Source organism: Balaenoptera physalus, assembly GCF_965194825.1.
Source record: "Balaenoptera physalus genome assembly, chromosome: 11".
Classification (NCBI taxonomy): Eukaryota; Metazoa; Chordata; class Mammalia; order Artiodactyla; family Balaenopteridae; genus Balaenoptera; species Balaenoptera physalus.
This window is the reverse complement of record NC_138896.1, coordinates 72,533,687-72,560,469: the sequence shown is the minus strand read 5'-3', so window position 1 is coordinate 72,560,469 and position 26,783 is coordinate 72,533,687. Positions and strand designations below refer to the sequence as shown.

Sequence of the window (26,783 nt, the reverse complement as noted above, 5' to 3'; positions counted from 1 at the left end):
AGCTGGCTATACGTAATTAAGAGCTTCCCAGATCTCATGATGTGTGGCCTCAGCCTTCCAGGCTGGCTGTCAGATGTGTCTAATTAAGCTGCTTGCGACTGCTGCTCAGATGCTAAGAGAACCAGTGTCTGCAAGGACTCTGGAGGTGGGGATGGTATCTTCCCACGACTGTCCCTGGAAGATGGGCATATCAGTTGGGCCCTCAATTGTGAGGTTCCCAAGCCTTAGCCCACAGAAGCCCAAGCCTGAGGTTTCTGCATTTGCCTCCACATCTCCCTAGCAAAGCTAGGCTCAACCTCTCCAAGGCACCCCCTAGGAGGCTGGGGTGAGGGCCCATGCTCTGAAAGCTCCTCCTGAGCATTTTTCATCCTGATTTTATAAGGGCCAGGCCTGCCCGAAAACAGAAAAATATGACCATTCACAAAAGCCATGGAGTTCTAGCTTTAAGAACAAGTTCCCCCTCCCTGACTAAATGCCAAACAGGGAGCCCAAGTACTCAGTTCAGCTAGATGGGCAGCATGGGTACCCCACCACCACATCTGGTCCTGGGAACAGCCTCAGACTCACGCACACTTCCTGCCCTTGTCAAGCATGGTCTTGCTGGCCAAATGATGACAAGGATTGGATGACACCACTCAATGGAAAACCCTGCAACGTCCCTGACCACCTCCTCAACAGCTGAGATGACAGCGGAGAAGCAGAGTGCTTCGGGGGAGAGAGATGGCCTCTCAGCTCCTCCACCTCAGCAGAGAGGTTGCCTGTATTGTGGCCAAAAGCAGGGAGGCTCTTCCTCACAGAGCAGTAACATGCCGACCCCCCACAGGTCTAGGATATAGTCTGTGAAAAGTGAAGAAGCCCAAGTGCTTGCACTCACTTAGGCCTATACAAAGTAAGGAAGTGGAAAAGCCGACTCAGTTATGATGGAGTTTTCATGAAGAATTTTCACACACTTCCTTCATCACCCCAAGAATAAAGAGACACAGACACACATTTTTCAAGGTATTTCTTTTGTAAAGGAGCCAGATTTGGCAACTAGACTGAAAATCTTCCAAAATTCTGTACAAATGTGTAATATACAAATATACACAAGGCTTTTGCCGAGAAAAGACAGCACAACAAATGACAGAGGCAGCTTTGGTGTTACATACCACCCTAGGGCATCTCAACACCCCCTAGGAATGCAAGGGGCTGATGGACCACAACATAGGCTACACATGTAAAACACACTACAATTACACTATGTACACTGAAGTATAAAAGACCCACTGTCCCCTTGGCCAGCTCACAAGCCCTCTGGCAGGAAGGCAGGCCATTCACCAGATAACCCATACTAGGGGAACTCCTTTAAGTGGGAGAACCTTGCAGAATGAAGTGGTTTGCCCTAAAAACTATTAACAGCACAAGGCATGCCCTTAAAGAGAAAGGTGGTCAGAGTGAATTCAAGAAATGGAGCACTCCTTGTGCTCTCTGGAGCTCCTTGTCATCTCTCTCTCTCTCTCTCTCTCTCTCTCTCTCTCTCTCTCTCTCATCCTCTCTCTGAGTCTCACTCCATCTCAGTGAACCGGGCAAACATGGCCTTCCGGACAGCATCTTTGTAGGAATCTGCACCAGACAGTCCATATGCGCTGCCTTTGGCTCCTAGGCCAGCTCCTTTTAGCCGGACTTGAGCCTGGGGGGGATAAAACTGCTGTCAGCAGCTGGCAGGTAGGGTGTGGACTGCTCCCTCTCCCCCTCATCTAACCCACTCCCTACTGAGCTGGACCACCCTCCGGAAGACAGGAGAGGAAGTTTTAAATGAAGACATGGATTTCTATATTGGAGACCTGGAGTAGGTTTAAGGACTGAAGGGATCAAATAGGTAAGGGAGACAGGCAGATAGAACCACACCCTCCCCTACTCCTATGCCTGTTCAGCAAGCATTGTAAGGGCCCCAAAGCACAAAGCATTGCACTGAAGCCCAGGGAAGGTCTGGTAATTCTGGGCACAGATCATAGCAGGACAGCCTGAAGTCAGCAGAACTCGCTTGCACAAATCAACAGTAAGAGTCTGACCTAAGCTATGTTGCCGGGTCAGAGAGGGAGCAATCATTGGCGGTGCTTTTGTCTAGAAGGCCAGTGGTTGAGGGCCTCTGCTCCTGAGCTCTGAGTAAAGGATATCTTATCATGGATGGAAATCCTACTAAATTATAATTTGTTTTATACATAAGCAAAATCACTTAGAAATTAAAGCACAGTACCTTTCTAAAAATCCAATCTAAGCTACACGGGTCTGAATTGGTGTTAAGTTAGGGTTTGTTTATAACAAAGGACATAGACACAGCCCTTAGGAGAAGGTAGGTTTTACCCAAAGATACCAAAAGACCAGAAAAATCAAGTAGGGTGCCACACCCATTCCTTCCAACTGACATCTTCAAAGGAGTGTGAAATATGGGAGGGCTGCAGAGAAGACAACTCCCACTGGGTCCTAGGCCCTCTGGGTGCTTCAACCTCATCTCATCTCTGGGATAAGCCTGCAAGCCACTGCTTACCTCAATGGGGGCTGTGATGCCTTGACACTTTCTTCCCAAACCTGAGCCTTCCCGCCAACCCATGGCCTGCAGCATCTTGTTGCCAATGTTACTGTGGTCAATGCCATCTTTGGTGGGTTGCTCGTAATTCCTGCCAGTGGCAAACACACAGTTACTTAAAAAGCCAGAGCCGCGGCTCACAAAGTGGAAAATGTGCACAACACATACACAGTGCCAGCATCAAACTGCTTCTTGCGCTTAGGTTCTGGAGGTTCTGGAATGCCATACTTCTCCCGTCTTTCTGCAGCTCGATCCCGGTATTTCATCTACGTGGGAGAACAAACATGGTTAGAGATATTCAGACTTCAATCTGTAGCAGTCTCATGCACCCACACTTCAAGATTATCACCTCAAGTGCTTTCTTCATCTGGAGCTTGGCCTTTTAGAGTGCTCTCAAATACCACATGCCCTGTCTCCCTCGCTGCACTCAGTCATATCCAAAACGGCAGGTTTGTAGAGATGAACTGTGTGTGGAACCTGGGGTAGAACTATGTTTCCAACAACCAGTTTTATTTAACGAGTCACCTCTTGTCAAGCTCTTCAACCAGCCGGCTGGGCGTGGGCACAGCTTGCCAAGGTCCTCGAGGGAGAGGAGGGCAGAGCTGCTGTTCCCCCTCAGCATTTGGACAGGCCCACCTCCAGGGAGACAGAGCCAAGGAGACTTCCAGAGACCTGTTCTACACTCCCTGGGGAGACGGCACCATAAACAGTGGAAAAAAACAGGAAAGCAAAAGCCCTAACTACAGATACTATCTTGGGGTGAGAAATTTCAAGTAACTTGCTCACTGGTTCATCTCTAACTCATAGGCCTCTATTTGTATTTAAAACCCTGCCCAGCTGGCTCTCAACCTGCCTCGTCAACTACCAAACGACTGCCCATTAGTGGCCCCACAAGCTTCTCCTGCCCACTGCTTCCTTCCACATCACCTGCAATCATCTTGTGTCCTGCTGTTCCCTGGGCCTCATTTGAAGCTCCTCTCATTGTTCACAAAGGCTTCCCTGGCCAGGCCAAATGAGCTCACTCTCTCCTTGCTAAAATCCAGCATACTTCACCAGCAAGTATTTGGCACTCGGGACTTGTAAGCAGCCTTGAGCACCCTCATTAAGGGTCGGTGCAGGGCTCACAAAGTGCACAGAGTTGGGTCCAGACTACATGAGCCACAGTGGCCAAGTGACAGGTATGTGGCAAATCCTACCCTGCCCCTGGGACCTGAAACAAGTGCTACAAATAAAAGCCAAAGGCAGTTACCCCAAGACACTCTAGCAGCACATTGACCCCCATTCACCTCTCTCTCCCTCAGCTCCAAGGCTTCCAGCTCCTGCTCGCTCAGCCTGGATCGTCGGTAGATGTCCATGTTTTGCTATACGAGAGATTTTACAGACAGTAAGAATTCACACCTACCTAATTGGAGATATCACAACATTATCAGTATCTATTATATTTTAAGAGTCAAAGCCCAATTCACTACACTACAGCATGAAAGCCAGAGCCCGCTGCATACGGAGCTGCCATGGTCCTTTCCACTCTATTATCTAGAACATACTATAATCAGGAGCAGCCTTCTAAAAGGCAATCATTTAATACAGGTATTTACTGAACCTTCACTACTTTCAGGGCACTCACAGCATCTTGCTGCCTCCCCTCCCTGCCTCAGATCAGCTCAGAGAAGCATGGCCACCTTGTGTAGGTCTGAGAGCTGCTGGTGCCTGACCAGGGCGTCTCTGTTTGGGAACTGGCGCCGGCAGAGCAGGCAGGCCATCTTCTTCCAGTCGGCCAGCTTTTCTTCTTCACTCTCAAGTCTCTCCACCAGCTCCTCTTCATTGTCACTGTCACCACTGTAAGCAGCAACCAGACCCCTCTAGGGACAAAAGGAGGGTGGGTCATTGGAAATGTACAACAGGAAGATAGCAATGGCTAAAAGTAACGCCTAACCCAAGCTGTGAGAGTACGCCCATTACCCATACTGAGTGGAGCAGCCAGGTCCTCCAGGGCTGGGCTCGAGAGCCTCCTGGCACCAACCCTCTTGGGGCCCCAAGAAGAGTTCCTGGATGGCTGTTCTCTAACTACTGACCATGTTTGAAAACCCCAAATACAACAGATTAGAGTAATGGCCCACCCACATTAGTATCTATCAATAAAATAATTTTTTTCTTATCTTAATTTTCTCTTTCCAGTCTGTTAAAACTCTCTATTTACAAATGCAATAAAACTCAATTAACTGAGCTCAGGAATTTGGGCTTCATTCCCTGTTCCATCTCTCCGGCTCTCACACAAGGAAAGCAAAGCCCTGAACATGGATTCTATGTGCAGAAGCTGCTCCAAATACCCACTGACAGGGACCAATTAAGTAGAAATCACATTAGCCAAGATGCAGCTGAGTTTCAAAGTGAGGCAGAAAGCACAGATATGGTCTTTAAACACTGGTGGTACTTCCTTACTTTGAGGGGATTCTCCTCGTCTCCATTTCGTACCAATTCGGGGATGAGCTGCTGCCTTTCTGCTAAGGCTCCCTGGGAAACAGAGAACAAGTCATAAGCCTCAAATTTTACCTAAGTTCCCCTCATGAAGTAAGGCCATTCCTGCTATTGTTACCTTCTTCTCAAAGAGAGCAAAGCCAGCATCTGCTGCAGCAGATTCTCTCCTTTCTTCTTCCCTCAAAGAATTTACAGGTTGAAAGCTGTTTTTAAAATTTTCTTTCTGCTTGTTTAAACTCTTAGCCCAGCGTTCCATGTCTTTGGCAATCTAAAGTCAAACAACAATCACAAAAAATACACTTAGGTAGAGGAACTTAGAAAACAGTCTCCTATGCCATGAAAACAAGCCATTATTGTAACAAACTGTAACAAAACCCCCTTTGCCCTTACCTTTATGAGATACTGCATATAACCAAAGTCATTAAAGGTCTCAAAAGTCAATATATTTTAAATCCCATAAATAGTTTTTATGGATGGCCTCTATCTGCTTCCCATTGAAGGTAACTGTATAAACGACTTTTTCTCCCTGGACTGAAGCTGGGACTCAAGCAGGCTCCTGCACCATGCAGGCTGATTAATGACTCTTTTCTTCTTGCTGCTCCATCAGAGGGAACTCTTCAGTGAATTCTTCTAACCGCCAAAAGGCACAGGAAACCCCATACAGCCTTATACAACCTAAATCTCAGGGACTTCCCTGGTGGTCCAGTGGCTAAGACTCTGTGCTCCCAATGCAGGGGGCTCGGGTTCTATCCCTGGTCAGGGAACTAGATCCCTCATTCCGCAACTAAAGACCGTGCACGCAGCAATGAAGATCCCGCGTACCGCAACTATGACACGACGCAGCCAAATAAATAAATATTAAAAAAAAAAAAAAGTCTTTGAGTCTTTCAGGATTTTTTTCCCCTAAGTACATAGGCAACTGACAGACAACATATAGTAACACTAAAAAATTGCAAAATGCTCTACAAACTTGATATAAATAAGATGTGTGGCCCCATTTTAAAGAATCCAAATAAAGCAGATATAAATGCCTCGCCCCCGTGCCCCCCCTGAAAAAAACATAAAAATTAAGCCCAATATCCCAGAGAGAAAGATGGGTCTGCTGGCTGGGTCATGATCTTACCTGCTGTGCTGTTTTGCTCTTGGGTTTCTCCTTCTTTTCCTTCCCCTCTTTTGCAGGAGGTAGGCCCGTCTGCTGGTGGGAGTTAGACTCCGCAGCCAGCACATAAGTCTCCTTCTCTCCATCCCAGTACAGGTACTGCTGGGTTAAGGAATTGTAGTAGTACTGGGGAAAAAAATACCACTAATGCAGATTTCTGCTGTGTTGAACCATTATCTTAAAGGAGTATTTTGTCAAAAACCCACATCAAAGTTGTTTTGTCAAAAAAAACTAAACATAGGGCTTCCCTGGTGGTGCAGTGGTTAAGAATCTGTCTGCCAATGCAGGGGACACAGGTTCGAACCCTGGTCTGGGAAGATCCCACATGCTGCAGAGCAACTAAGCCTGTGTGCCACAACTACTGAACCTGTGCTCTAGGGCCCGTGTGCCACAACTACTGAGCCCACGTGCCACAGCTACTGAAGCCCGTGTGCCTAGAGCCCGTGCTCTGCAACAAGAGAAGCCACCACAATGAGAAGCCCGTGCACAGCAAAGAGTATCTCCCGCTTGCCACAACTAGAGAAAGCCTGCATGCAGCAATGAAGACCCAATGCAGCCAAAATAAATAAAATAAATTTAAAAAAAAAACAAAAAAAAAACTAAACATAAAAACACAAAGCATGTTGCAGACCAGTAATATTTTCTGCATAGAGAAGAGGTGCTGTACACCTTGGTGTAGGTGAGGATGATGAACCAGCCAAGAGGTGTGAAACCTCTTGGGCGAAAGTAGAGTGTGGTTTCTTTTCAAGAGTCTAGTTCCCATTAATTTAATCCCTGGGCCTGGAGGGTACCCAAAGAGAAACACGTCTGACCCCTTTCCATAGACAGACCATTTACACAAACCAAGTGGTCAGAACAGGTGGTTCAGGAGGAGCTTTTTCTCATACGTCCTCCATGACAACCAGTTAACATCTCATTGTTGGGTTCAACCATACAGAACCCTGCCTGTGGACACCCAGGCAACCAAACAGGTTTGTAAAAGGCTAGCTCGGAAGCCTGGAAGGAGGTGACATGTGAAGGAACTTGATCTGAAATTTGTGGGGAGAACCACAACAGAGAATAGGTAGCAGTTATCTCTCCTCTTCTCTATTCTTTAATCACTCACTCTACCTGCTCAACAGGGACCCAGGAGAGACTGCCTGTTCTATCTCTTCCAGGGAAGGTGGTGCGGGTCAGACACAGGAGCCACAACTTCTATGGCCGCCAAGAAGAATGGCCTGGGAAAGGTCAGACTCCACAAGCAAGAGCAGTGGAAGAACCATGCACAGGCTCAGCCTGCTTGGCAGGTCCCACACAGCTTCACACCTGACTCTCAGAAACCACAAGCTCTCAATGCCAAGTTCCTGTTAAAAGCACTTATTTTTACTGTTCTGTATATACATACAGCTCCTGGTCATAAACAGCTGTTTATTTATGGAGTGTTAATGTTGCTTTTCCTCTTTAAAAGTTATATACACCACCAAAAATAAAATATCACTCCACACATCTGCTAATTTCTACTCTCAAAAATACAAAGGGTTGCTAAGTAAAAGAAGCTAGACACAAAAGGTCACATATCTGATTCCATTTACATAAAATGTCTAGAATAGGCAAATCCAGAGAGACAGAAAGCAGACAGCAGTTGCTGGGGTGGGACGGGATTAGGAAGTGACTGCTTAATATATAGGGCATAGGGTTTCTTTTCAGGTTGATGAAAAGGTTCTATAATTAGATAGTGATGATGGCTGCACAACACTGTGAACATACCACTGAACTGAACACTCTAAATGGTTAAAATGGTGAATTTTATGTTACGTGAATTTTATCTCAATTAAAAAAAAGAATATATAGTAAGAAAAAAAATCACAATTAAAATTTCTATCTAGGTCTTTACATGAAAGTTAACAGTCACCTATAAATATTAACTTGACAAAATAATCCATGGTTTAGGAGTAAGAATAGTGGCTACGGGTAGGGTTACTGACCGAACAGCAACAGGCACCAGAGAAATGTCCAGCGTGCTAGGAATATTCTCGTTCTTATCTCAGTGTTGGTATATGTATGAACGCATATACATGTAAACATTCAAAGAACTGCAAGAACTGCACGTCAGTTTCATGCATTTTTCCGTATGTACATTATACCTCAAAACATGTATTTTAACCTTTAAATTACCTGCGAGTTGGGGTCATAGTACAGCCCTGTTGTCGGATCATAGTAATACCCTGAAGATTCATCATACTGGTAAGTGGACGTGTCAGGCACTGCTGCAAAAAACAAAATCCAGCATACAGTCATTCCAGGTAAGAAACTGGCTTTACTTCAAATTCTAAGCCACTGAGATGCAGTAGGCCTTAATGGTCTTCTCTCACATCCCCAAGTGTCCCTCTGACACCCACAAAGGGAGAGGAACTCTTATTAAACAAAGACAACAACTAGGACCTTCCAACTGTCAACAGCCCCATGAGGTTTGGCTTACCATATTTGGTACCAGGAACTACACCAGTGGGGGAAGCGGCTGGGGCCTGTGTACTTGTGCTAGTGCTAGGCTGTGCTTCCTCAGTCTGGAAAGAACAGCAGCTTCAATATAATTTCAACTGTAAAGTCTCTCAAGAGAACTAAATCACTGCAATCATCCAGCAGGAAGGGACCCCTGACAGACCCACTGTAGCAACGATCTAAGGCAATCCTTGAGCAAAACACATGTTGACAACTTTCTTCCTAAAGGTCAAGTCGAAGCATGCATAGTATAAATACACCCTGTTTGGAATCTTGCATTTAAAATACACACACAAAATTATTTTATTATCTAATAATATTTGACAGAGAAGTGAGACTGGAATGTGTGTGTATTTTTCAATCCTAGCTCATACAGCAGGAAAAGATAATACTAGTATGGCAACACAAAGATCCCCAATGGTCACCAGTTCTGTATCTAAGATGACAGGATTACCGGAGAGCCGGGTGGATTGGACGTCTGATTATATAGCTGGGGACTCTGAGATACTACAGCTGCTGAGGTGGTGGTCACCGCTGTGCCTGATAATAAACACAGGAGTTAGAAGAGCCAACGCACTGAACTCTAAGCCAAACATCCTTATCTGTAATGCCCAATCTAGCGTCTTTGTATATGTCAGTTCTTAACAACCTAATTCCCAATAAGTACTCTTGAACCTACGATATTTTCATTTTTATAATCCTACTAGAATGTGACACACAAAGTCAAACATTCTGTATGACGACTAAGAAGGAGGAAGAGAAGGAAGTCTCCGTATCTGCTCTGGGGTTGAGAATAGATTTAACTGCCACACCTTTATAATTCTAGAACAAAAACTGAAGCATAAGCTTTCAGAGTGACCCTTCTGATTAATGGCTGGACACCAGACTGTAGGGCCACACCGTCTCTGCTTACCTGAACCTACATGGTCACCCATGATTCCTAACAACACAGACAGGGAAAATATTGAATTCCAAGAATGAACACTCATCACATGGTCTCTAAGAGCTTCTTATCAGCTCCTGATGTACACGAGCAATCCCAATATTCCCCTAGGACCTTAGGCACATGGTGACAACCCTGAATGTGTCCTACCCCCAAGTTTTGCAGGGAAATGGCCCTCATAGATTTATTTGGGTCTAGTGAGAACATCTAGTTCTACTTCCTCAATTGTATTTGCTTAAACAAAAATAAAGGGAATATGAAGTTTATTACCTGATGCAGATGATGCATCAGATTCCAATCCTCCAGCCTGTTGCTGATAAAACTGTTGGTAATCCTGTGAGTACTATAGAAGAGTCCACCATTAAAGCTGCTATTCTCAGACACACTCTGGAGACCAGAAGTTGGATGCTGGTCAAATCTACCTACCTGAGCATACTGGGCGTAGCCATCTTGGCCTGGCTGCAGGTAACTGTAGTCAACATTGCCTCCTTCACCACTCTGAGACTACAAAATATCAAAAGAAGAGGAAACACAGACATCAAGTTTTTAAAATGTCCTTGGAGAGCTTCTAAGGCAAGCACCGCTGGAGAGGTTACTTCTGTGAATCCGGGCAAAGCCACCACACTACTTTGAGCAAAAAGATCCTCTATCTTACCTGGGTGGAAGACCACTGAGCAGCAGCAATGGCTGTACTAGCCACGGAGAAAGCGCTGACCCGGTTACCATCTGGGAGGACCAAGTCTCTGAAACCACAATGATCCAATCATGTGATTCTATCTCAGTATGCTTCCAATCACTAACCCCACACTACCCAGAAAACAGCAATTCACTCCAGCCTTTGTTGGAAGGTCTCTAATGCCAGCAAGGCCACATTTCAGATGAGGAAGGGTTTCCATGGGCAAAGCCCTAAGTGGGCAAGTGTCCCTGTAGTATTTCTATTCTCCTTTGTACTCTTCCATCTAATAAGGTGTCTGCTGGATGAGCAATGATACCAGAGAGGGGAAATTTATGTCGCTAGAATGAAGCTCTACATACATGAAGCTGCATGTTGTTCTGGAAGTAAAGAATTATATCCAGATGGGTTTGCACCATGCTGAAGCAGTTTGCATAGCACTTATTCTCAACCCATCTGCCATGTCTCTCTTTGTCCTGCTCTGAAGTTTTCTGGCAACTGGTTATTGAGACAGGAGGGAATAAGCTCTAAGAAGACAACTGTATCCTTCCCAGCCAACCAGGAAGGATAGTGTCTCAATGTAGAGAACATGGGCTTTGAGTGCAGTTAGCAAAGCATCCCTGGACAAGCACACAGATGCAGCGGTTTGAAGTAAGGACAATGAAGCCACTCACTTTCTGGCACTTTTTGCAAAATCAACCCCAATAGTTTTGCCATCAATTTTCAAAGGAGGATGGAGACTCTGTAGTATCTGAAGCAGCTGAGAAGCATCCTGAAGGAGAATGTGAAGAAAAACAATTTTGTCACGTAATTGAAAATCTCTCTCTACTACCTAAGCCCAGTCAAAGAAATATTAAAAAAAGGAATAGCAGTTCATTCTTATTTGTGGATATGAAATCATGAGAAAAAAATTAGCCCTCTTTCCTCCAGGACATGAAGGTATCCAGTATTATTAAAAGAGTAAATGCTAAAACAGTCTAAAACAAAGCATGATGAAAGGACGAAACTATGGCTCAACCTTCAGTTCGGCCAGTTATCTACAGGTATATATGGTATTTTTACCACTTACTGAAGTCAACAGCCTGTAATTTAGCACTGTAATAACTGTCATTTCTTAAGTCTTGAACTTTGGGCTCCAGGAGCCTTACACACAGTATCACAATTGGATGAACCACATTTGCCTCTTAAATCTCAGTTTCTTTTAAAAGGAAAGATTCAATGAACATCTCACCATTGCAGAAGACAGCTGCACAAACGCGAAGCCTCTGTTCTGCTGGGTCTGTTTGTCTTTTATGAGGCGAATGTTATTGACAGCTAAGGACGCGTAGGGAGACAGCGCTGTCATGATGGAATCCACCACGGTGTGTGGAGCTATGTTTCGAAGTATGATTGCTGCAGGTGAATGAGACAAATGACAGATACATGCATTCCCACCACCAATGCTTTTCAAGGCAGGTTCAAGTACAAACAAACAAGTCCATTTTGGGAGGTTTCTAGCATATCTGACCCTTGAATGCAGGGGGATTAGGGGTGCTGACCCCACCCCCATCCCAGCCACGCAGTCAAAAATCTGTACATAACTTTATAGTCAGCGCTCTATACTGGTAGTTCCACATCCCCAGATTCAACCAGAGGATAATGTACTACTATAGCATTCATTGAAAAAACCCACGTTGTGCAAACCCATGTTGTTCAAGGGTCAACTGCATATCTTTCACACTTTGACATGGAGAAGATTCTAAAAACCAATCTTTTACGAGGTAACCTGAAGCTACTGCTCCTCATTAAAAAACGGCAGGATGGGACTTCCCTGGTGGTGCAGTGGTTAAGAATCCGCCTGCCAATGCAGGGGAACACGGGTCTGAGCCCTGGTCCAGGAAGATCCCGCACGCCGCGAAGCAACTAAGCCCAGGCACCACAACTACTGAGCCTCCGCTCTAGAGCCCGCGAGCCACAACTGCTGAGCCTGCGTGCCAAAACTACTGAAGACTGCATGCCTAGAGCCCGTGTTCTGCAGCAGGAGAGGCCACCGCAATGAGAAGCCTGCTCACCGCAACTAGAGAAAACCCGTGCGCAGCAACGAAGACCCAGCGCCAGCCAAAAATAAATAAAATAAATGCTAAATAAATAAATAAATAAAATAAAATAAAATAAAAAAGGGTAGGAGAACAAAAATATCAAATGGAGGTCAATTTCCAACATAAAGGCCAAAAGATTACATTTGAACTTACTATCACAGTAGTAATCCACAGACTGAACTGATTCTGTGGTTCCAGGGGGCACTTCCTGTTCAGAGTCTACAAGAAAGGAAAGAAAGAGGAAGAATCAGTAACTGAAGACAAACAAACAACAAACCAATATAAAAAATACATTGAAATACCAAAGTTTTAATTTTAAGTAAATGTAGCAGTTATTTTTTCTTTTTTAACCATTTGTGGCTACAGTAAAACCTCATTAATTTTGACATGAATTTTAAATGTGGAATGCAAAAATTGGGCCAGTGGAGGACTGACATTACCTCTATACTAAAGAAAAGCAGATGCAGAATGTAAACAAGGCGAGCAGACTTAATTTTGGAACATAAAAGAACTATTTGTACTCTCACAATCATCAGCAGGATCTACCTAACCCAAGGTAAGAAGGTTTAAGGAAAATATACAGGTTACTTGTTTAAATGCCCTACAACCTGTACTTTTCCTTAGGTTCACAGACAATCCAATTAGTCAGGGTTTAATACATATTCCCAAACAGCTGAATCTGGGCTTACCAAACTTGTCTGCTCCACATCGGAAGCATTTTAGTCTTTTCCTGAAATTGTTAAGGCAGCACTGGAAAAAAAAAGTTTTATCTTGGTTATTTCTCACAGTAGGCCGGGCTTACTAGTAACAATGTGGGTTAGAGCAAGAGGGCCATGGGCAAGTCCCAGTGAGGAACAACAACAAAAAAAAGCAGAAAGTGATACCATGTATCCAAGATAAAGGGATATTAACCTAAAAATTTAGAATGCTTTTACTATGTGAATTCTCCCAAGAAAAACAAATTTTGATGTATTCTGAAGTAGAATTCCATTTTTATCAAGCTGGGGAAGTTTTAGTTCACCCCAAAATCCTACAGCAAGCCACTGGCAAAGTTCTCCCTTATATCAGAAGAGCACCATACGGACTTCCCTGGTGGCGCAATGGTTAAGAATCCGCCTGCCAATGCAGGGGACATGGGTTTGAGCCCTGGTCCGGGAAGATCCCACATGCCGCGGAGCAACTAGGCCCGTGCGCCACAACTACTGAGCTTGCGCTGTAGAGCCCACGAGCCACAACTACTGAAGCCCATGCGTCTAGAGCCCGTGCTCTGCAACAAGAGAAGGCACCACGATGAGAAGCCCGCGCACCACAATGAAGAGCAGCCCCCGCTCACCACAACTAGAGAAAGCCCACGCACAGCAACAAAGACCCAATGCAGCCAAATAATAAATAAATAGAAAGAAAAAAAAAAAAAAAAGAGAGAAATTGCCAAAAGTTGAGAGCTCTAGAATTCAAGAAACCATAAAGTGAAATAAACTTAAAATCTTAATTGAAACACTGGGCTTAGAACCAGGATCTTAAACAAAATCTCTCATGTTTGAGGGATTCTGTCCTCTAATACCTACTCAGGAGGACCCAAGAAAGTCAGAAAGTACAAAAATCACCTTATGATAAAAGCTGGTGATTGTGTACTTATTCGTTTCCTTGTTTGGACAGTCAAACAAACAAATAGAAAACAACAAAACCCCAAAAGAGTTTTGTCTACTTGGGAAAAACCCATGCTTACCTTGTTACAAAGCCAATCTTCAAACTTAGGTCTGGGATTGCTATAATGCATTGCAATATGCTTTCCTTGAATCACCAGCTTTTTCTGTAAAAAAAGAAGTAATTAGTTATTCCCATTGTGAGGAACATGTGTCCATTTTCCCAGGGCAGAGCACACTTCGGAAAAATCAGTGCTCTGGAATTAAATGGACAACATACGGGGAGGACCAACCACCGCCACCTATACTCTGCCCATCCAATCCTTCAGATAGGCAGTAAGAGAATGGGATGCGGAGTAAAGGTAAACGGAGTCAGGGAGTGCTGAAAAAGCTGCCACACACTAAACGCTGACATGCACCAGGCCGTGTCTCCAGCAGAGACAGAAGTCCTAACATTCATCATTGACAGGCTGCCTGAGAGTGACAGTCTATTTCAAAAAGCAGAAGACACAACTCTCCCAGTTCTGAGGTTGTCTCCTACTTTAGCCCTTAGCATGGTGTCCTTGGGCTTCGCTTCACTTTTGCCCCAGTCCCCCATCCTTACGCAAAGTGAAAGCCTTTACATTTCCCCTTCCCCCAGATTCCTGCTTCAGGATGTGTCCTTTGGGGGACAATGGGAGGGGAACTCGTTTTTAAAGGGAATCTGGTTACAATTTTCTCAGGAGGAACTAGTCTGAATGCCATCAACTCTAAAACAGCTAAATGAGATTTCTTCCTGCCAAGTGCAACCACGTGATGTCCTCAGTGACAGATGTGTTTTTCACTGAAATAGATGGTACTCTCCTTCAAGATGAGTAACCAGGAGGCCAATGAAGTTTCTTCAGGGGGTTAGGAAAAGTTTGTAAATGTTCATATACCACCTCATCCTTCAAGTCAACCATGTGACTAAAAAGGACTTAATTTTCAAAGGTCAAAACTCCGAGCTGAATCAGTCTACCAAGAGTATACCCAGCACCTGCCCCCAGAGAGCCTTCATTTAACAGGCACATCTTTTCTTTTTATTTTTTTTGGGGGGAGGGGAAGGGAGCAGGATGTTCTGACACTGTCAGAACAGATTTAAGTAGGAGGTTAGATATCCAAATTTTTTTAAAGGAGTCTAACCCCTCTAAACATACATACTGTTGAGTAATTTGGTTCTTGCAAATCCTGGAAGAGTTAAGACATGCTGTGAATGTTGTCTCTGCAATATCTAAAGACAAGACTGCATGTCTGGCCAAGAGGGAAAGAGCTGAAGGCCATCCACTCATTGTGTTGTAAAGAAGCAAAAATAAAGAAGCTGGGAGATATGTCAACAGATCATCCCACTAGGAGGGATGTGTGCTGGGGGAGACTCCAAACTATCACTGAGTCCCTAATCCTACTGGCCTTTTATTTCTGGAGTGAATTTGAACTGTAATGAAATATTACACATTAACATAGCTTTGTATACATTAAAATTGTGGAGATTTTTAAGTGTCTTACAGGTTTTAATTTCCTAGGAGTTTTAAACTCCCAAGCAAGTCATTCTGATACATCCACCATATTAAAAGATGCTGTCACGTAAAGAAAGCAGATTCACATGAAGCTTGTGTATGTTCTGAATTTTATTAGGATGGTGTCCATGGTATGAAATGAATGAAGATCTACCATTATAAGATCAGGCTGTCACCTCTGGGTTAAGGAAATGAGAGGCTTAAAAATCTAACAAGTCAATCAAAATGATACCCTCATTAGTGAGTCTTGTTATAAATGATAATAAATCACCAAAGAATATAACTCTTATTTATGAGTGACAAATCATAAAATGCTGCAGAGAAGCAACGTAGTGAGTTAAGCAGACTTCCCAGAATGCACTTGGTTAAGGCATTCAATACTGTGCTTCGGAGTTCTGGCAAAAAACGTTATTTAAGTGCCAAGCACTGAACATTATCTTGACAAACCGTAGAACACTTCAGTTAATGCTTCTTAAAGAATCATCAATGATCTGCTTTGAACAGACTATAAAAGGCATTCTCAGGGAGATTAGAATGTTAATGCCACTCTAACTAGATCAGACAGCAGCAAGACACCAGCTCCCAGGCTAATCTCATCAGACTTATTGTTCAGAAATTCCACTAGGTCCTTATATAGTCCTTGAAGACCCATGTGAGCAGTTACGCCTCCAGGAGGCTTGCAGTCTCCAAGCGAAATAAAAAATTACTTACAAAATGCCTGTAGCAGACTTCAATTATATTCTCTTCACTGTCAAATCGAGAGTTGGATAATCTAAGATTACTCTCAATGGACATAATAGGAATATAATCAGGTAAGGAAAAGGGGAATATTAAAGGTGTCTTGATAACTACCAGACAAATATTCAGTGGTTAACAAGGCCCTGCCAGGTAGCCATGTTTAAAGGCAGAGCAAATTCTGCAATGTAGTGCTTGGTACTGTATTTATCCTAGTAACAGCAATTTTAATATATACAAAGCTTTTCTTTTTATAAAGTCACTCCTTTGGAACAAACCACTCCTTCAACCTTTTTTTTTTTTAAATTGTACAGACTTGTTCCATTTTCATGAATATCTAGACTTGGTGAGTGAAGCAACCTGATTGGCTTCCATCCAGCTGGTAGCATCTTGCAAGTGATAAAACTCCACGAAGGCGAAACCACGGCTTACACCTAGAGACAGCATTCAGATATAGACGGGATACTCGTGTTAGTCAGTTCCTTTATAACAGGTGAATCTCTCTCCCACTGCTTCAACACTGCGTGACAAAGCCAATTGGGAAGCAGCTTTACAAATGTGACTTGACTTGGGGATCTTCTTGATACTTTGCCATGGCAAGGAACCAAGCCGCCTGAACTAAATGCCACTCGATTTGATTCCACGCTTAAAAAGTAACCATGCAACCGACTACAAACAGTCAAACAAGGAGTTTATAAATCACTACTTACCGAAGGGAAAAAAAAGCCCCTAAAAACAAAGTTTTTTAAAAGGTCCTCAGATGCTTTCTAACATCGTTTTCAAACAGTCACATTCCTTAGCCATGGCAAACCTTTCATTCTGAATTCATGTGCTTGAAGACTGGGGATATCAGGATGTTCTTTAGGGACTGAGGTGGGAATGGGGAAGAGAACCAGAACAGCAGGAACTAAGCAAGCTCTCACCTGTTTTCCTCTTCATTAGCCTCACGTCCGCAGGCTGAGGGCCTTCAAAGGATTCCATCATTTCTCGAATCTGCACAGACAGGGTTTTACACATTTATAGTTAAAGCTTTAGCCACAAACTATTCCACACTAAAGAGAGGTCAAAGACTAGGGATTACATTAACTGCTTAATTAGCCAAGCTTTTAACTTCTATCATCAAAATGTAATTATTCTAAAAATAGAATAAAAGAAGGAACACTTCTCATAGAAACTGATGTACTGTAACGGCTTTGAAGGCATTCTTTATATGCTGACTGGGAATTTCCTCAGGCACAATTATTTATGTTGTGATACACAGTCCTGCTCATAGTATGCTGTCCCTCAAGCCTCCCTCCTTTAGTCTAATCTTGTTGTTCTTTGTACTAAAGGACCAGAGAGAAAGATGAGATTTAAAAAATGCAGAAGATATGTCACTGTCTTCTGAAGTATGCAACCAAGTATCAATGCCAAAAAATGAGGAACTCCCTTAAGATAAATATTTTTTGCACAATATCTTAAAGAAATAGCTTCCTTACATTTACATTAATGGTGAAAATTAACAAAGCTCATAACGTTCTTCGGCTCCTAGTAAATCAAAATAAACATTAATTGGGCCTGAAGAAAGACTTCTGGCTGGTAGGTTTGTTATTGATGTCAGATCAAACCCTTACTGCAAAAGGCAAAATACATTAATAAATACATTAGTCTCTTTATCAATCATACCAGGCAGCCATACTCCCAGGGAGAAAACCAGGGCCAAATTTGTGAAACAGAGGTTCTTAGTGGCCTCCACTTTCCATAATTATGTGTAAAGGCTGCAGGATTATATACAGTCAATCCTCATTATTTGGGGATTCTGCACTTGTGGATTTGCCTACGCATTAAAATTCGTTAACTCCAAATCAATACTTGTAGTGCTTTCATGGCCATTTGCAGACACATGCAGAGTAGTAAAAAATTTGAGTCACCTGATGTATGTGTTCCCGGCAGAGGTGATGCTCTGCCTTGTTTCAGCTTTCATACTGTAAACAAGTGTCCTACTCATAGTCTGTTTAGTGCCAAGTTTTTCACATTTTTGTACTTTTTGTTGGTGATTTCACTGTTTAAAATGGCTCTCCAAGTGCAGTGCTGAAGTGCTGTCTAGTGTCCCTAATGCAAGAAGGAAGGCTGTGATGTCCCTTACAGGGAAAATATATTAGAAAATCTTCATTCAGACATAAGTTACAGTCCTATTGGCTGTCAGTTCAATGCTAATGAACCAACAGTATATATTAAATAAGGCACCTCTAAACAGAAATACACACGAAACAAGGTCATATATTGATCTGTTAATGAAAATGTTGTGACCAGAGGCTCACAGGAACCTAACTTTGTATTTCCCCTAAGAGCATGGTTCCGTACCCCCAGTGCCTTTATAGACTGTAACTACCACAAATATAAGGAAAATCGACTATTTTTTCACAAAGAGTATGTATGAGAAGCGCTACACTGAGCGGGAGCCAACCACCTGACTCAAGCTCATGCCTGGTAACACAGTAAGCGAAAAATCAGTCACGAGAGTAACTAAAAACAGTTTCTATAAAAGTAGCGATACAGTAACATACATAGTAACATAATTAACTAAAGACAGTTACTCTAAGAGTTCACATGTCAGTGGGGGGACTAAAATAAAATGACAATACTGAAAGTGATAAACTGAAATTCAGGAGAAGATTAAATACTATAATTTTTAAATGTTTTAAAGATCCCAATAAGCAAATTTTCTACAAATATTGCACAAAATTTGGCAACCTCAGAAAGTCTACTTTGAAAACCTGCCTTCTTAAGGTAAGCACTTCTAATTCTCTGAGAAGCCTGAAATAAATAAGCATTTCGATCTTATTTCATTACCAGAAGGGAGTGCCCCCAGAGTCAGCTAAGGCATTGCTCTCCCCATGCCACCCACTTCTTCTGCACGCTCCCAGGGCCACAGGCCTAAAAGACTCAAGGGGACAGTATGATCAACAAGTAAACTTTCCTCAACTGACTCCTGCAAGATTTCTTGTATCCCCTCCTCCCCTACTCCACATGCCCACGGTTGCTGCTACCTGAGCTCAGCTCTGCCTTCTTTCTAGCCCCTACCATTCTCTCCCTCTACCATTCTAACCTACATAGCTTTTGTTACCAGGTAAAAACCTCAGTAGCTTTCTTTTATACTTAGCTGGCCTTTCAAAGACTCCAGCACTGACCCCCAAAGCACCTTCCCATCCACCTCTCTCCTGCCAAAAGCCTTTGACTTCAGTCAAATCAAGCTGATTTGGGCCAGTCCACATCTTATCCTCAGTTCTCCACCAGACCAAAACATTTCTATCCCCCAAGAATCAGCTCAACTAAAATCTCCCTGGAGCTCTTCCTTGCCCTCGACCAGTTAACTCAGCTCCCTTAAAGAATCCTCCAGAGTTACTCCACAGAACCACTTTCAACAGGACCTCTTCCAACACCTATCCCTTTCTACTCTGCATTGTCTTCATTATCTGCTGACCTTAGCTATTCATCCTTAAGCTTTTATGAGGCAGGATCCATGGTTCTGCATCACTATAGCACAGCAGTACACAGTGTAGCAAGTGTGCTGTGGATCACAAATACCCACTATTAACTCTAACATCCCATCTCACATTTGTCACTTCCAGTGTTTAGAAGACCAAGGCTGTGTGAACTCAGTAGTTATCTTTAGCTCTAAAATTCACTAAACATTAGTCAGAATATTACTCTGAATACTCCAAGACAATAGATACTGGCACAATGCATGTTTTATAAATGTATTTCAAAACATCACATTCATTTCACAAACAACATTGGCTGAGCAGCCTCCTGCATTCAAGGGTTGGGGATACACTTAAGAAATTCCGCCTGGTAGGTCAAGAAAGGCTTCAGGGACTTCCCTGGCGGTTCAGTGGTTAAGACTCCGTGCTTCCACTGCAGGGAGCACACGTTCGATCCCTGGTCGGGGAACTAAGGTCCTGCATGCCGCAGAGAGCTGCCCTCCCAAATAAAAGACAGGAAGGAAGAAAGGGAGGGAGGGAGAGGGAGAGAGGGAGAGGGAGAGAGGGAGAGGGAGAGGGAGGGGGGGAGAGAGAAAGAGGAAGGAAGGAAGGGAGGGAGGAAGAAAAGGAAGAAAAGGAAGAGAGGGAAGGAAGGGAGGAAGGAAGAAAAGAAAGAAAGAAAAAGGAAGGAAGGAAGGAAGGAAGGGAGAGAGAAAGGAAAGAAAGAGAAGGAAAGAAAGAAAGAAAGAAAGGAAAGGAAGGAAGGAAGGAAGGAAGGAAGAAAGGAAGAAAGAGAAAAAAAGAAAGAAAAGAAAGAAAGAAAAGAGAGAGAGGGAGAGAGGGAGAGAGGGAGGGAGAAGGAGAGGGAGAGGGAGAGAGAAAGAGAGAAAGAGAGAAAGAAAGAGGGCTTCAAGGAGAAAAAAAGGGCACACTGGTAGAATGATGGACATGTCCAAAGTGGCCTGCAGCAGAAGCAAGTGGTGGATGTGGCTGGAAGGAATGGGTGAGGGTCAGAGATACCACTGGAAATCAGGCAGTGCCCAGTACACCAAGGCCATAGTTGACCAGTCTGAGAAGTGGGGAGCCAGGCTTTTCCACAGGCTTTTCAGAAGTTTCAAATGGATAATATAATTTCCATTAAATCAAAGGATGGCCAAATCATAAAATGTTCTTACAGATACATCCTCACTGAGTAAGTAACCAATTCAATAAAAACGTACTGGCTACCTTCTAATAGCTATTATTGAAGGAATAAGAACTGCTCCCTGTAGTTCTTCTGAAAACTCTACATTGAGCTTCAAAGCCTAAATACAAATGATAATCTATCTGTGAACCAAGCTGAGAGAACTCCACCCTAATTATAGAAATGTATTTCACTAGATATTAGCTTGAGATATAGTAACACAAGAAAGTAATGGTAGAAGCTCAAAGTTCATCGTGCCTATTGGATTGCTCATTAGAACTGTTGGTTTCCCTTACATCGCTCTCCGTGATGGTGATGGGAAGGCCGCGAAGCATGATGGTCTTGCTCTCCCTCTCATCACTGATGTCATGCCTATAGTCATGCTCGCCATAGTCACCATCTGAATGGTAGCCATCTTCGGATCGGTCACTGTTCCTTCTTTCACGTTCTCTCTGATTTACAATAAAGAAAATTGTAATTCAAATCACACTGGGCTTATTTATACCCTCTGATCCAGTCTCTCTGCTTTTAGTAATTTATCTTTAGGCATAGAGATAATACAAGAACTCCATAATGATGTTCACTGCAGTGTCTTCTAAAACAGCATAAAACAAAAACAAAAACAAGGACAGAAACCCCCAAACCTGGCAACAATCATTTAGTTCAGGAAGAATGGTTTAACAACTCACCAAACAGTATAACAACCCACAATGAAACACTATTACCTGTTAAAATAAGATGATTATATGCATAAGAAAAAAAAAAACAGTGCAAAATTATGTGGGCAGCACAATTACTGCTAAACAAAGCTAATGCATATTGAAAGAAATGTGAAAAAAAGCTATGCTACAATGTTAAACTACAACTTTTAGAAACACCATCTGAGGCAAAGGGATGGTATATAATTATGCCCCAACTGTCTCATCTTTAAAATGAGAATAACACCTACCTTATAAGGTTGTAGTGAGACCTGAATGAGTTCATGTAAGTCAAGTGCTCAAAAGAGTGCCTGGTGCATAGTGAGCCCTAAGTAAACCCTGCCCAGTATTTCTATGACTACAGGGCTCAGTCTGTCTTTGAGGGTTATAGTCGACTCAAACAGATTTCAGAATAATAAAGAGTTTGAATATAATACTCCTCTTGAGAGATTTCCACACTTGGTATACTTATTTCAAGAATCTTGGAGGTTCTGTGCATATAATTCATAATTCTAACAACTCTATAAACAGTTGTTGGTCACTCACCTCTGGACTGTCATAGTCTCGGTAGTCATCATATCTATCACCCCTCCGATCATCACTAGATCTTTTGTAATCTGAGTCCCTCCTCCTGCTTCTGGATTCACGCTCATCACGATCATCCCTGTCTATGATGGACCCGTATCTTCCACTGCGTTCTGTTCTACTCACTCTGCCAGGGAAAATAATTTTCATTTACTCTTAAGTAAATCACATTTTGTCCCTTTAGAAAACATGGTTGAAAAAACACACAACCCACATCTCAGTTTATAAGATATCCAACTGGTTCAGTGTATCCCTTAAAATTTATCACCAAATTCCAATTTACAAAGACAATGACTGGGAAAACAGCTACGTCCCTAAGTACAAAGGTAGTTTTCAGGAATTCATAATAAATGTAAAAATATAGCTATCAAATGTATGGGTTTAATATTTTTGAGAGAGTCAGGATGCCCAAGTTCCTCCTGCATTTTCCCAAGCCTGTGGCCTACACATCACTCCTTTCACCCCTGATTTCAGATCTTAGTGATCAATCTAGACTGGAAGAATGTAATTATAGTTGTTCCCGCCAGGGACTGGTTCCAGGACCTGCTGCAGATACCAAAACCCATGGATGTTCAAGTCCCACAGTTAGCCCTCTGGTATACGCAGTTCTGCATCTGCAGATTCAACCAACCACGGATCATGTAGTACTGTATTTATTGAAGAAAATCTGCCTATAAGTGGACCTGCAAAATTCAAATCCATGTTGTTCAGGGGTCAACTGTATTAGCATTTCACTCAGTTACAAAGGAGGACATGTCCTGACTCATCCACTCTGAAGGGTATCTCACTACTGAGAAATGGACCAACAAACTGGATAACCTGTCTTTTTTCTCCTTTAGGCAGTTAACCAAGTTCATTTGTTAGATATAACTAGCACCATCAGAGAACACTATTTCCTATAACATCTGATTGACTGATTGATTGATTGGCTGCGTTGGGTCTTCATTGCTGTGCGCAGGCTTTCTCTAGTTGCGGTGAGCGGGGGCCACTTCTTGCTGCGGTGTGAGGGCCTTTCACTGCAGTGGCTTCTCTTGTTGCAGAGCACGGGCTCCAGGTGCATGGGCTTCAGTAGTTGTGGCTCACAGGCTCTAGAGCACAGGCTCAGCAGCTGTACACGGGCCTAGTTGCTCCGCGGCATGTGGGATCTTCCCGGACCAGGGCTCGAACCCGTGTCCCCTGCATTGGCAGGCAGACTCCTAACCGCTGCGCCACTAGGGAAGCCCCTGATTTATTTTTGATTACTAAGCAGCACTGGGCTTCACAGGAAAACCTAATAACAAAAGGCTTAAACCCATTTGACCACAGATATAAATAGTTCTTTCATAAATTGTTTACCAGGTTCATAAAACTACTATGTAAGGACAAGACAAAGAGAAGGCTTATAAGGGCCTCATTTAGAGTATACAAATTTCATAAAAAGAAACAAATGAAACAAGTAGTCTAGGACTATTTCGCAATGTTAAGTATGTAGATGAGAGACCCTAAAACGGTAAATGTTAATTTATTTGGAACCAGACTATTGACAAAGCATTAAAACAATGATATCATGTGACATGAACACTTCACGAGTCCCAGTGGGCCATCAATTTGATCTATCACTGGGACTGGACTCAATATTAAGGAGGCAGCTGGATGAATAAATAAAGGTTGTGTGTTTAAATCAAATGGTTTGAGTCGGAGAATCCACAGATGACACAGGAGTCAAATGCTCTCATCTTAATTCTTTACTAATTCTTTAGCAGTTTTTCTTTCTTCTTGTTTTTAAAAAATGTAACCCATGGTCCAAAGCTTCTCAGCTCTATAAATCTGGATCATCTTGTCATGGAGGGGACAATAACGAGAACTGGCATTCACTGATTGCTTTCTACAGCCCAGGTACTGTGCAAAGTGACAGACAGTATGATCTCCTAGCTTCTTCCAGAGGCTGTTTGTTATCCACACCAGGAACCCTCATGACTTACTACTCCACCCAGCCCTCCTTTGCCTAATTCTTTCTTACCCTTCAGGCTTCACCTTAGAGAATACTTTCTCCAGGAAGCTTTCCTGGCCGTTTCCAAGAAAACACATGTTCCTAAGTGTTCTAACAGCACCCTCAACTTCTTTTACCATAGCACAGTTCACACAGTATTTTAATTATCTCATTAAACTGTGTGCTTGTGAGAGCAAGTATCATGAAAGTGCTCACAGCAATGCCGGATACAAAACAGACACTCAAATATTTGTTTGATAAATAATTTTTAGGGCTTCCCTGGTGGCGCAGTGGTTGAGAATCTGCCTGCTAATGTAAGGGACACGGGTTTGAGCCCTGGTCTGGGAAGATCTCACATGCCGCGGAGCAACTAGGCCCGTGAGCCACAACTACCGAGCCTGCACGTCTGGAGCCTGTGCTCCACAACAGGAGAGGCCGCGACAGTGAGAGGCCCGCGCACTGCGATGAAGAGTGGCCCCCACTTGCCGCCAACTAGAGAGAGCCCTCGCACAGAAATGAAGACCCAACACAGCCAAAAATAAATAAATTAATTAAAAAAACAAAAGAACAAAAAAACAATTTTTAGGGCTTCCCTGGTGGCGCAGTGGTTGAGAGTCTGCCTGCCAATGCAGGGGACACAGGTTCGAGCCCTGGTCTGGGAGGATCCCGCGTGCTGCGGAGCAGCTGGGTCCGTGAGCCACAGTTGCTGAGCCTGCGCGTCTGGAGCCTGTGCTCCGCAACAAGAGAGGCCGCAATAGCGAGAGGTTCGCGCACCGCGATGAAGAGTGGCCCCTGCTTGCCGCAACTAGAGAGAGCCCTCGCACAGAAACGAAGACCCAACACAGCCATAAATAAATAAATAAATACTAAAAAAAAAAAAATTCTGATTTAAAAAATGTAATGCTTGTAGGACTAGTCCATTTAAAAAAAAACAATTTTTAACAAATATCTCAGTCCCCATTGAAATGCTGAGATCAAAGGCATGTAACAGTAATAACTTACCGTTTGTCTGAACCCATTGTCCTGCTGAAGATCTAGCACACTGCTCCAAAAGGTTCAAATTTTGTTTTTCCTAGGAGACAAAAGAGATAGGTTGCTGCAAATCTGAGAGATCACTAAAGTCAACTGTTCCATAGCTGGAACACTACTGAGATTGGAATTTCATTAAACCATTAACAGTGATTATCTAAGGTTGGGGGGGGGTGCGGAGGGAAGTGGGGACCAACTGTCAACATTAAAATCAAGCTAACGTTTTGTTAACAGTGAGCATAGCAGGAAGGCGAAGCATAGTGAAAAATATTAGATTCCACATTCAATAACAAACCCATAAAAGGATACGAGCAGAAGGTTCCTTCCCTGCTCCTGCTGTAGGATTACAAAGCAAAAAGGGCACAGCTGCAATCAGCTCCCTGTGCTCTGAATCAAAGCAACTCCATTGGGATAGTTGACCGTTAAAACATTAATCAAAGTGTCTGTATTAATACAAGGAGCGAAACGAAATTCAAAAATTACTTATGAAAAACTTAAAACCTTTCAGAAGCCCGATGCTGAGTTGATTGAAAATCTACTCCATTTAAAACGCAACGGCTGATCCAAAGCTATCACAAACAAGGGTAAACCTCCACACGACTTAATTCCTAGGTAACAATAATCACCACAGGTTCCTGAGGTGGCCAGCCTGGCTCAGCTGCGCACCGGCGGTGATAAAACATCACAGAGCTAGACTGCGTTCGATGCGTGCGCGGTCCGAGAAACTACTTACAGCCGTCCCTGGCGCCTGTTCTAGGCAGGCGCTCAACGAACACTTGCTGAATTAATAAATGGAAGGGAAGCATCCGGGAGAAACCAGGCCCTAGGCAGAACCTCTGATGCCTCCCCTCATCGCCTGGGCAGTGCCCGGACCCACCTCCGCGGGGGTGTCCCGGCCGAGATGGCGGCGCCACAGCCTGCGCGACCAACTCAGGCGTCCGGCTTTCTCTTCCTGCCTGCACACCCGCCTCCCGACACCCAAGAGGTTCCCAGCCCGCAGATCAGCTTTCACCGAACAGCTTTCCGGAGAGGGCTGATTCAGGTGAAGCTGCGGGGCGATGGCGGCTAGAGACTGTCAGGGCGCCCCTGAGAAGTACCCGAGGAACAAACGACGGCTTCATGCTCAGCTGGGGTGGGTAGTCGAAAACACTTCCCGACAGGGGCACACTCAAGAGCCCGAAAGAAGCGGGCCTCGGGTTGGGCGGGAGAACGCTCTCTGAAAGCTGACAGCGCTAGCGGCGAGGAGGGGCGCGGCCCTCCAATGCCTCCGGTAGCCCTTCGAGAGATCTGGCTGGAGCTGATCGACCGCCGCCCGCGGCTGACAGGGAGGCTCTACAGGGCTTGCTCCAACAGAAAGAACCGCCGGTCATTACGGGCGGCCGCCGCACTTACCCCCAGGAAGGACGGAAGTAGCAGCAGTAGCGGTTTTGTGCCAAGGGATTCCAACAGGGTACGGCCGCCTCACAAAATGGCGCCTCCGTCGACGGCCGTCTCCTACCCACACTACCTCGCGCCTATCCCCTCCCCCCGCCACACGCTTCCTGTGGAGGTGTCCAATCCGCGAAGGCGCCTG

The 26,783-nt window shown here is 43.9% G+C and overlaps 1 protein-coding gene across 4 annotated transcripts; it reads right to left on the bottom strand.

Annotated features, from left to right (window-relative positions):
* Positions 1–990: 990 nt before the first annotated feature.
* On the bottom strand, positions 991–26,758 carry RBM5 (RNA binding motif protein 5). Of its 4 annotated transcripts, XM_082414144.1 has the most exons (25): positions 26,603–26,758; positions 25,184–25,253; positions 22,174–22,339; positions 21,226–21,381; positions 17,206–17,275; positions 16,643–16,716; positions 14,099–14,182; positions 13,062–13,122; positions 12,526–12,591; positions 11,526–11,686; positions 10,969–11,066; positions 10,277–10,364; positions 10,048–10,125; positions 9,892–9,964; positions 9,133–9,218; positions 8,659–8,743; positions 8,355–8,446; positions 6,165–6,326; positions 5,160–5,309; positions 5,006–5,077; positions 4,246–4,425; positions 3,853–3,927; positions 2,735–2,832; positions 2,528–2,657; positions 991–1,669 (listed from the first exon to the last, which is right to left on the bottom strand). In XM_082414144.1, exons 2-25 carry the CDS (start codon positions 25,198–25,200, stop codon positions 1,544–1,546), a joined length of 2,448 nt encoding a protein of 815 aa, XP_082270270.1. In that variant the 5' UTR covers positions 25,201–25,253; positions 26,603–26,758; the 3' UTR covers positions 991–1,543. The 4 variants fall into 4 exon arrangements, with proteins under 4 accessions (XP_082270270.1, XP_082270269.1, XP_082270272.1 ...); XM_082414143.1 differs by having other exon boundaries at positions 991–2,657; XM_082414145.1 differs by lacking the exons at positions 991–1,669; positions 2,528–2,657 and adding an exon at positions 2,916–3,043 and having other exon boundaries at positions 2,698–2,832.
* Positions 26,759–26,783: the final 25 nt, after the last annotated feature.

What these genes read in the sequence shown, in the direction of transcription:
- RBM5 (XM_082414143.1), bottom strand. An exon ending in TCACCATCACGGAGAGCGAT is followed by an intron (nt 17,276 to 21,225) that starts GTAAGGGAAACC and finishes CTGTCTGTGCAG; the next exon opens with ATTCGAGAAATGATGGAATC. An exon ending in AGTTCCTGGTACCAAATATG is followed by an intron (nt 8,447 to 8,658) that starts GTAAGCCAAACC and finishes TGTTTTTTGCAG; the next exon opens with CAGTGCCTGACACGTCCACT.